Here is an 11,783-nt window from a genome sequence, read left to right on the forward strand (position 1 = left end):
CAAACAGGAGGGTTGACAAGGTAAGCAAAGCTTGATAACATGACTACCCTCAATGGATACATAATAATACAATATGGAGGACAAATATTGGTCAAAGGGGGAAAGAGAGAGAAAAAAAAAGATGGAAAAAAGAAAGAGGGGGTGTAAATCAAGGTTCACAGATGTATGAAGTATTTGGATTTCAATTTGATATATGAAGATTAAAAAAAGAAGATGTACATTTGAATATTGGGTGGCCAACTTGGGATATGTTATAGAATGAGAAGACTGGCGAGGTTTCTGGACAATATGATTACGAATGTGAGATCAGCGAGCTGGTTTATAAGACTGTAAACCTGGGCCTGCGAGTCAGTCAATATCCCCAGAAGGCCACTCTTTATTCATACGTGTTTTCATACCAGGTCATAAAAGGTTATAATTAACGTTTCAATGAATGGAAGCCAAAAAAAGTAAGAGTACTGAAAATTATCGAGTTTTGAAACGTAGAATTATCCGCCCACATATATTGTACGCCATGACCAGTACTACGATGAACTCACAATAAGGTGATTTGAAATGAGGGTTCATAAAGATATGTTTACATAACAAAATATGCGTGTGTGTTGCCGTGAGAGCGAAAGGGGCTCAACACCATAGCTAGTTGTGGTGTGGTAGTTGTGACCCGCGCACGCTCGCTTGTTCATAGGTCAAGCTCATGTACGCATGCCCCAATCAGTTCCCTCCCACATAAGGGGACTATTATTGCGGCTCCGTGAATAAACAAGTGAATGCATTCACATGCAAATCTATCTCTTTTTACTAGCAGCGGCGTATCGAAGGGTGTCCCCCCCCCCCCCCTCCCTCTAAATTAATGTCAATCAAAAGTAAGGGGAGCTTGATGATTGGGGGTCGGCTTCACCCTCACCATCCGCATGTATAAGGGAGTTTACAGATACAATCTGCGCATGGGCAGATAAAGGTCATTTGTACCAAAAAGGTAAAACCCACCAGAGATGAATACTGGATATGCGCTCATGAAAGTTATGTAACATTATTCATTCATGGACCAACGGTACATTCTAAGATACGCAGGTGGAAGTATTCTTTTCAAGGGGGCAAACAAAAGGTATTCATGAAGCACATCTAGGACTTTGGCAGTTATTATTCTAAGATGCTCAAAGTGGAACTTCTCCATGTGTAAAAGATCTGTGGATATTTGGGGTCATTTGTACCATGTGCTATCTGTAAACTCCCTTATTCGGTGCTGTTCGTTCGCCCCGTCGCGCGGCTTAGGGCGTTGGGTGCGTGGACTAGCCTAGTCCAGAATATTGCCGGTTCAAGCCGCCGAAGATGGCGTTATCAATACGCTCACAAGCCCGTCCTAATGTAATGATCACGCCATCTTCGGCTGACAGCAAGGGGGAGGTCGCATATTGCGTTGGTGTGGTGGAGATTGAAATCAAACAGTCCAGATTATGGACTACGACTAGCTGTGCTTGAGAAAATGATCTTGGAATCGTCTGCTGAGAGGCGTAATGGTGTTTACACGTATCTTCTCTAGCGCTCTCCTTGAGCTCAGCTAGTTTGAATATATTTGTATTTCCTGTACCACCAACTGAAGAAAAAACAAACAAACAAACAAAACACAAAAACTTTAATCTTTGATCTTAGTTTCAGCCTTCATTTTGGTAAAGAACACTGTGTTATGCAAATATATCGTGGTGGAACCTAGAATCAGTTTCTAGTCACTTGAGTGGCTGAAGGCATATCACGTGACTTTCATTTTTGTTTACTATTCACCCAATGTTTCTTCAGCCACGTAATAATAGTTTTATAATGCATACTCAACTACGTTTAGTCTGTCTCTTAAGTTTGTAAGATTTTACCAAACTACACTGTTCCCATAAATTTGGACTCATTTATTTGTTTTACATCTTTTCATGAAATAATTGTGATAATATCGTTTATTATGGATAACTTATGGATCGTATCTTCTCAGTAGCTGAGCAATCAATGTCTCCGACTCTTTAGATAAACATTGTGATATATAAACCTTATCATTATGATATTCTCATTTAGGAAAGATGAACAAGTTATTTTCCATTTTCATGGGCAATAGCGTGTATTGTGCCAAATCTTCATGTGAAGAAAAATAAATTTCTTATCAAAGTATATTTGCGAACGTATCATATTAATGCACTGTCTAGCTGTTTATATCTTGTTGATCTTACAGCGTCATTAGACGGACATTTGTAGTGAAAAAATAAGTCATTAAGTAGACATTGTCATTAGCAGGACATTTTCTTGTCTTGTTGAAGATTGAACAATATAATTACTGCCCTCTACGTACGTTTACAGGCAGAGGAAACTTAAAGGCCTCCCCAGAAACAATAGGTTCAATCATTTGTCATTAGTTTAATTAGTTATATTGTTTTGAATTTAAGGTTAAGGGTAATATACCAGTTTTTATGATGTCCTGTTAATGTATATAATACAACTTGTAGGGTTATACATAATAAATATGTTGACGACTTAACGATTGTAGAAAGCCGAAAAGTAACATCTCAGTCTAAACTACAAAATGCAGTCACTGATCTATACCAATGGTCAGCTAAAAAAAATATGACATTGAATCCGTCCAAGTGTTTCTCTATGGTTATAACATTTATGAAAAATTGTGTAGAACAAACTTCAATTTCCATTGGTGACAAAGAATTAATTTATGTTCATTAAGCCAAAGTCCTCGGAATAATTTTACAATCAAACCTAAAGTGGGATAGTCATGTATCCAATCTCACAAAAAGGTGTAATAGGAAGTTGTTTATGTTTCGTTGCCTTAAGAAGTATGGATTGCCTGTAGATGACCCTTTACTTATATATAAAGGATACATTCGTTCGATTTTAGATTATGGGGTACCGGTTTTCAATGTTAATTTAACAAAAACTCATGTATATACTTTAAAACGTATGCAGAAAAGAGCTTGCAAAATCATTTTAGGACGTCAGTATGAAGCAGTATTGGAAACGTGCAATCTACGTTCATTAAAAGCAAGACGTGAGCAGTTATGTATGGACTTTGCCAATGCTCTTGCCAAACACCCACAATAAGGGAGTTTACAGATAGCACATGGTACAAATGACCCCAAATATCCACAGATCTTTTACACATGGAGAAGTTCCACTTTGAGCATCTTCAAATAATAACTGCCAAAGTCCAAGATGTGCTTCATGAATACCTTTTGTTTGCCCTCTTGAAAAGAAAACTTCCACCTGCGTATCTTAGAATGTACCGTTGGTGCATAAATGAATAATACATAACTTTCATGAGCGCATATCAAGTATTCATCTCCGGTGGGTTTTACCTTTTTGGTACAAATGACCTTTATCTGCCCATGCGCAGATTGTATCTGTAAACTCCCTTATTTAAAGAATGTTTACTTCTTAGACAACAAAGCACTTATTCTCTAAGATCTCAATCAAAGTTTGAACGATACCAATGTAAAACAAAACGCTTCCAGTGCAGCTCTCTTCCTTACTTTATAAATCTTCTGAATAAAATGTAATACCGATATAAACTGTATTTTTAGAATTTCACAGTCCATGATTGAACTATGTAAATGATAGTTTTTATCTCAATTTTCTGCATTGCTGAATATTTCTTGCCATCTCCCCTCATCTGTAATGATAAGGTACCTTTTGACTGTATCTTCCCCTCTTCAACTCACTCCCTCTCTCTCTCTGTGTCTCTCCCCCTCTCTCTCTCTATCTCTCTTTCCGTCTCTCTTTCGTCCCCCTTCTCTCTCGTTCTTTCTCTTTTTCTCTTTTTCTCTCTCTGTCATCACTCCAACTCTCCCTCTTCTACACCTCTCCCTATCTCTTCCTTTTTTTAACAAAAATTTGAATTTGATCAATGAATTTTTATGAAATATCTATATTTTTATTCATATTTTGTGTTATTTCAATTTGAATTGCAATTGTATTGTATATATCCTTGTGAAATGGATCGCGATTCAGCTATTGGCTGCGATGATATTTTTAATAAAATCCATTTCTATATATCTATCTATAATGCAAATGTAGTACATAGTCTATCGCACTATACGATAATACTGCGATCTAATTTTACAAATAAATGGCGATTATATTAGATTAACAAATCAAAACAAATATTATCTCCCGATTTAAATTCTAAATAATGAAAAGAATTATAGCAACATTGCCTTTGGTGCGTTTAACTTTAACATTTCCAGTTATAATTGTTTTTTAATCGGCTTCACATCATCGCACTTCTAGCTATTCCTCCTTTCGAAATTTAAAATCTATTAATCATATGATTATTCAGAACGTCTGTCATTTAGATTTTTGATTGTTCATATCAAATGCGATTGTAAATTTTCCCAAAACCAGATCGCAGTCAGAGCGTATAGCATACGGAGCGCAAATAAAGGCTTTGCCGTTGTCGAAATGCAGCAATTAATTCAAATGAAATACAAACAAAGATACACTGAGGAAATGAAAAAGTGGTTTTGAGCTTCGATTTAATCAAGATTATGATTCACAAATTTGTTTTGTATTCTAGATGCAGAAAACATTAAAACAGATCAATGGTGGAAATAATAATTATAATAATGACGATTACATTATAAAGAAGGGAATTTAAAATTTAAAAAAAAGTATTTTTTTAAAAAGTAAAAAGGGGAAAGAAGAGGTAAAGCAGAAAACATTCTGAAACACTATTAATTTCAAATGTCTGTGCTTACATAAGAAAAATAAAACACTTAAACCGAATATGATTTGATTCGGAATGCAGTCGATCGTGTAATATCTACATTTAGATTATATTTAAAGAGAAATCTATCAAGAATGAAAAACACACACAAGATTCTGCACTGTAATCATTTGTGTAAGAAAGATTAATTGTTAGCATGTAAAAAAGGCACTGCCTTTTAATTGTTTAATTTGAATAATAAAATAATTTTACAATGAAATTATTGGTGATATCTGTCTACATATAAATAGAATTATGTAAATAATCGTTTTGAATAATATTTCACCTGCCAGGAGCGCTGATTAACTCTTAAGCTGCCCCCATAAAATTCACCCAGTGCCACACTCACATGTTTGCCTCGAGTGCTAATTGGGAAAAAAATATGATCTGAACTACATACAAAAGCCTTGCATAATGACCCATTTCCAGCCTTAATTGATTACAAGACCAACTCCTTTATGACATATATGTGTTTTTCTCACTTGAAATAGTAAAATTAATCTAGGGAACGAAAGAGGAACGTCCAGATTTAAAGTATAGAACATGGATATTATGAGAGTGACCAACAAAGAGTTGTTAACATCTATTTTTAATCTGTTGAATTTGAATCATAAATCATCGCTTAAACGTCGCCAGAGAACGTCCGTGGCCGGACTTGGTCTATCTACTCTCATTGGAAGAAGCAGATTCTGCTGAGGGAGCGCCATCAGACTCCTCCTCTGAACTAGATCGCTTCTAGCGACCTGCCAAGTCTGATTCAGATCGCTTCCTGCGAGCTGCCGAGCCTGAGCTGTCTGCAGATTCTGCTGAGGAAGCAGACTCTGCTGATGAGGACGCGCTGTCAGACTCTGCTGATGAGGACGCGCTGTCAGACTCTGCTAAAGAGGACGCGCTGTCAGACTCATCTGAGGACGACTCTGAGGAAAAGTGAAATAATGATACAACATAAGTCAGGGATCTTCTGTTTGTCCACGGGTAATGTATGTGTGAAAATTAAATAATACATGGCTTCGCTTATTCATGTAAATAAGCATGAGTGGTAAGTGTTTCTTTTTCTTCTAAAACATAACGTATTGAACGATTATGAAAAACAAATTGCCGAGTTTACTACTATAACCCTACTAGGTTTTTTCACATAATTATACCTTGGTTTATATATGTATATATATATATGTATATATATATATATATATATATATATATACATATTCATTATTTCTTTATTGAACGAATTAATAAAATGCACAACAAAGGTCTTACGCGTAGTATTTTTATTAGGGCACACTACACGATTCGACGGCGATATGATTTTTGAAGAAGTAGCAATTGAAGGACAAAACATTCTTGTGCCTTGTGAATAAAGTTTTTTGTTGTATATATATATATATATATACATATAAGAATAAAAAGGGGTTGAATTGTAGCCATCAAACTAGGCCTGAATAGTTGTAGAATAATAAGATCTAAATTTCAGGTGATTTCAAACCTTCCGACTCAGAATCGCTGTGAGCTCAAACTAAATTTGAACATGTTGCTATGCATTCTCATTTAAAAGTGAAATGGTGCTGCTTTGACATTTTACAACGTCATCATTGTGTGACCAGGCTTCCCTCGAACCATCGGGTCATCGCGTCGGGTCAGGGGTTGCATTTCCCGACCTTTTGTGAAAATATGCCACTTTATTCACGAAATGACGGGGGTAAGGCCTGTGAAAAAACACCTCTTTTATACAAATGGTCTGTTCCAATTTACCCGACACTTTGTGATAACCCTACAGCAAATCTACGAAAAGTCGTCTAATGTTTCACGAAAAGTTGTGTAACGCGACCACCCGGCCGACACGAACGCGATGAACCGATGGTTTGAAGTGAGCCGTGTGACACGTGGCATTTAGTAGAATTTAAACTACTTACGTGCTTCAGATTGGCCTATGCTCATCAAGAGACAGAGAGACACGATGAGAATGATCGACATCTTGAAAGTGTTCATCTGTTGAAGAATAGATGAACAAATGAATAAATGAATAACATAAGCAACAACAATATAAATGATTATATATACCTCACTTTTGAAATCCAGCCATCTGATTGGTCGAAATTGGAGTTGTGATTTTAGTCATTCCCGTAAAATGCCAAAACTGGTCAATAGTCTTTTGAAAAAAGCCGGCACTTTTCAAAGTTTATTGACCGGTTTTGGCATTTTACGTATATGCGTGCAATCTCAATTAGAAAGACTTTAGCACACAAACTCGAGTGGAGCGCGATCAGACACCCTATTAAGACTAGGACCCCGCAATTGTGTGCATTTACAGTGCTAGGCCAGGCCGCGGCCTGGCCCGGAACCTTTCAATATTTTGTCAGAGTGGCGCTCTGCATGTAAACAAACGATTATTTGGGGGGGGGGGGGGGGCGCCGGGGGTCACAGTGCAGATCCGGTCGCGCGCGATTTGCAGTAAATCTTTTTCCCAATTTCCTATACACGGCCAACTTTTACTTCCGGGGTAACAGGGCGAGGCCGCGGCCTGGCCCTGCGTGCGTTTACAGTGAGAAAATGCCGGGCCAGGCCGCGGCCGAGACTACCTCCAGAGCAGGGCCAAATGCGCGGCCAGTTTGGCCTCGTTTACAGTGCGAGGCCAGTCCGCGGCCTGGCCCGGCCTTTTGCTTACTGTAACAGGGGTCTAGGTCTCGAAAGCGTAAACAAACTTGATTTCTATAATTGGTAAATCGCACATGTATTCTATGACCCTTTTTGGTATATAAAAGTTATAATGACTGCTTTAATATTCGAGGCATAGTTGTTTTATAGGCTCTCATGGAGGTTAAATGATCGTGCTATTACCCCTCGGAACGCCTCGGGGCGATAGCACGATCATGTAACCTCCCCTTGAGCGTATGAAAACAACTTTGTCTCTCATAGCAGTCATTATTACTATACTGTAGTCTGTACTGATGATGATACTACTACTACTACTACTACTAATGATTTTTTTTTTCTCGAAGTTTACCACGAGAAAAGACAACAACTTAGTTGTAGCTGTGTTGCCTTGAAGAAACAATTCTTACAATAATTAGATACCGTATCAAGAGCAAGTTGAAAATAATTTTCAGTTTGTGCGAGAACTACCGTACCGTCTGCATACAGTACTGTACAAAGCCTGAGATACACATCTATGCAGTTTTTATTCGCAGCTGCATCAATAATTTTGTCAGGTAGAACATCTACTCCTCCATACTTTTCGCAAATTAGTTGTTTAAAGTCACTCAAAAGAAATAGCATCGGAGATAAATGTTCACCTTGTCGCACACCAATTTACAATCAAATAAAGAACACTTTTCTGAACAAGAAATTACACATGAATAGCCTGATCATACATATGCTTCATTACATTGACAAAGTTACCATCAACATTATTATTAAGTTATTTATTCCAAAGAGAACTAATGGGGCGGTATTCTAAAAATTGTTGTAACTTTTGTCTTATCCTTTCTTGTATCTTCCATACATAAGTTGGTATTCTGAGAAATATCTTATTCCTATATTATCTCTTGAAGGACCGCTTCTATATAATCTTTGAAACGCCACTTTCTGTGGACCCCACACTACAAAAACCAGGGTGTTAAATTTCTAACACCAGCACGGAATAGAAAGAAAAAAAACACCCTTTGGGGTTAATTTCACGTCCGTTCACGTCCGTTCAACACCAACAGAGTGTCGAAATATTTAATTACAGGTAGATGTTCCGAGTCTTGGTGTTATGGTGATGAACTTGCGCATGCGCATAAGTTAGTGGATTCGATCAAAATCATTGGACGACAGTTGTCATATGATATGACGTCGTATCGTGCATGCGCATGCGCGAGCTAGCTGTCAAGAATCTCTTCGGGATATCGTGGTTATGGAATTTTTAGTCAAGGTCTGAATATCCTATTTCATCAGCGCAATCATGCCGTTAAGTGTGAACATTTGTTCTGCAGACAGAAAAGTTAAGAAAATTGTTACCACTAAATCCAACAGACATCGGAGGATTCTTTGAATTGAGTGTTAAATCATTGGTATTGATTTTAACCACAAAAAAAAACAGGATTAAATTTTACCCACCACTGGTGTTGAAAGAAATAGTGTTGGATTTTTTAACACCAAAACTGGAATTGAACTTTAACACCAAGTTGAAATAATGGTGTTAGATTTTAACACCAAAGGCGGAACTACTTCAACACCAAGGGTGGAATTTAATCGTTTAATTCCTAACCCTGGTGTTAAACAACACCAGCTGGTGTTTTCCGATATAGATACCGAGAAAGTGTTAAAATTAACACCCATGGTGTTGAATTTAACACCCTTGTTTTTGCAGTGCACCAATCAAGATCTATTATAAACATGATAAGTAGGTCAACCAATAGGATTACTTTGTGCCATATCTGGATAAGCGCTACACGCATACTAATTTTGGGCGTAATTAGTTAATTAAGCGCTTATTACGCGTCATCATAAATTATACAGTGCACCCCGGCAAAAACAAAGGCGAGAATTATCGATGTTATATCATAATTTAATCAAAGTTATAATTGATAAATGACACATATTGGTCAAGCTTAGATCTTCTTCTTTCATTTGATGCACCTCATATGATGCATAATTCACGCATGAGTGATTAAATACAATTTGGAGAAAAGGTACTTAAAAGGCATTTGGCGAACGGTATCTGAATTTCAAAGAGAAAATCATATTTCTAGAAGGTTCTTTTTCTGACCTTTCATATGACACCTAAATCAGGAAGAATAAGCCAATGCAAGAAAAACAAAATTATGTTTGTTTAAAGTAATGTTCGCATTTCCATAATTTTATTTAACGAATCCGTTCCACTGGCTGCCTCCCCTAACAAACAAACAACGAAAGATTGCATGCATGGCTGATCGTCAACGAAACGGAGTTAAGTCTTTTGTCAACTCTGTTTGCTGCTACGACAGGCAGCCAGTGAAAACGAATTCGTTTAATAAAATTATGGAAAGTATCGAACGTATCCATCAAGCGTTTATCCATTTAACAGTTGACCATTCATGCATACATCTATTTATTTAAAATTTAGACATTATGAATTCGACGGTGTATGTAAAATGATCATGTATGTCTCCACACGTCTACATGAAATAAACCTCAACTCCACTCAAATCGAAATAAAATCAGATCTGATCAAATCAAATCAAATCCACCAAAACAAAATCAAATCAACTCAGATATGGTCAGTTTAAATCAGTTAAGATCAAATTAAATCTACGAAAGTAAAATCAAATCAAATGAGATATGATCAGTTCACACAGACAGATCAAATCAAATAAAGTTTATTCAGATAATATAAGATTAGGCCCCTGTGTCATCAAGAGATTGATTCGACTCAATCGTAACTTAGAATTAGTCGCAACTTTGTACTTAAAAGATAGGAGTTGAAGACAATTTCAAGTTTTGATTGATTCGAATCAAATCATAACTCTTTATAAGACGGGGCCCTGATCAGATAAGACCAAATGAGATCATACATTGTCATATAAAATCAAATTAAGTCAAGTCAATTTAAGTCAATTGAAGCCGAAACAAATCAAATCAAGGCAATTCAAGTCAAGTCAAGTCAAGTCAAGTCAAGTCAAGTCAAGTCAAATGAAATGAAATCAAAATCAGATCAAATCAATTCAAAAATTCAATATGATGATACTCGAATATGTTACTTACGATGCTTTTGAGTTGTTGAACGTCTGGTGAAAGAGAAAACGAGACACGAATTGCAGCTTCACAATGAGTAATAACAAAATTTAGCAGTGTCCTCAAACCAACTCCTATTTATACATTTTGAACGGTAAAATACCTTGAATGAATTACACCAAAAAAGAAATGACGTAACAGCAGAATAATACACCCATATTATAGTTGCGTTAGTTTATTGATAGTTTTGATATTTAACTGTCATTTTAACAAATCGTATAATTATTACTATTGACATTAAACAAAAGGACCTATTGATAACAATTAATGATGCGTTTATTCTTGTCCTAGTTTCGTGGCCGTATTGAGTATTGACCATTGTGAATCGACCTCGAAATCACGACAGCTTTTGTTTAGAGCGGATGTAAACACGTGACTCTCATGGCCATTTGTTGCGTCATCTGCCCCACTGTTGCGCATCCACCTTCCGGGCAAGGTCTTTTTTGGTTACGTTAAAGATAAACTCCAGTTCTGGTAAAAAAAAAATAAAAAAATTCTCAAAGAATCAAACGAAACTTACACTGAATGTTCAAGATTACAAATAAATGACATGTGCCAAACAATTTTGGAAGAAAATGTATACTGGCTGGGTAAAGAGCATAGAAAGACAAGGAAATCAAGGTAGTACTAGCCCCGACACCATGTGTGTTGTCCCATATATAGCTTTCTGTGTACAGTGCTTGTTACTTTACCAAGACTCGGTCAAATTTATTATGATTTTGATGACTCCAGAACCTTGCAGTGCACACCAATACTTACATGCTACATGGTCAACTGTTTCTGATCCTTTCCACACCTCTTCTTTCACAATGCAATCGCATTACCAGTACTAAAGTTTATCTTTAATAAACTTTCCTCGAGCAGATTTTCTCGGATAGATTTTGTTTTTGTTGAAGGAGTGAGTAGGAGAAGGATCAGAAGAAGAAGAAGAAGAAGTAGAAGAAGATGAGAAGGAAGCCGAAGATGATGAAGAAGAAACCTGTTAATACACAATAGCACAGACACACACACACACACACACACACACATAAAGACAAAGAACAGGGTCTCTGCTTTTGAGTTGTAAAACAGAGAGAGTTAACCAATTAAAAGTGAAAACAACCCTCCACATAAGAAAAAAAAACAATAACAACAAATAAAATCAAAACCACCAACAACAACAAGAACAGCAACAACACCACTAACAACAAAATTTACCAAGGGTAGCCTCTTTAGTACTAATATCGTTCTTGTTGAGGGCCCTCCAATACAATTACCATGCCTTTAATAGTTGAACTACCAC

The 11,783-nt window shown here is 36.7% G+C and overlaps 1 protein-coding gene across 1 annotated transcript; it reads right to left on the reverse strand.

The window, feature by feature from the left end:
• Positions 1–4,500: 4,500 nt before the first annotated feature.
• LOC105443288 (clumping factor A-like) lies at positions 4,501–10,585 on the reverse strand. Its single transcript, XM_011676303.2, has 3 exons — positions 10,472–10,585; positions 6,661–6,736; positions 4,501–5,664 (listed from the first exon to the last, which is right to left on the reverse strand). Exons 2-3 carry the CDS (start codon positions 6,734–6,736, stop codon positions 5,483–5,485), a joined length of 258 nt encoding a protein of 85 aa, XP_011674605.1. The 5' UTR covers positions 10,472–10,585; the 3' UTR covers positions 4,501–5,482.
• Positions 10,586–11,783: the final 1,198 nt, after the last annotated feature.

This window comes from Strongylocentrotus purpuratus, unplaced genomic scaffold (assembly GCF_000002235.5).
Source record: "Strongylocentrotus purpuratus isolate Spur 01 unplaced genomic scaffold, Spur_5.0 spur5_scaffold_1, whole genome shotgun sequence".
NCBI classification, from domain to species: Eukaryota; Metazoa; Echinodermata; class Echinoidea; order Camarodonta; family Strongylocentrotidae; genus Strongylocentrotus; species Strongylocentrotus purpuratus.

What these genes read in the sequence shown, in the direction of transcription:
- LOC105443288 (XM_011676303.2), bottom strand. Translation starts at nt 6,736, where the DNA reads ATGAACACTTTCAAGATGTCGATCATTCTCATCGTGTCTCTCTGTCTC. An exon ending in CATAGGCCAATCTGAAGCAC is followed by an intron (nt 5,665 to 6,660) that starts GTAAGTAGTTTA and finishes ACTTTTCCTCAG; the next exon opens with AGTCGTCCTCAGATGAGTCT.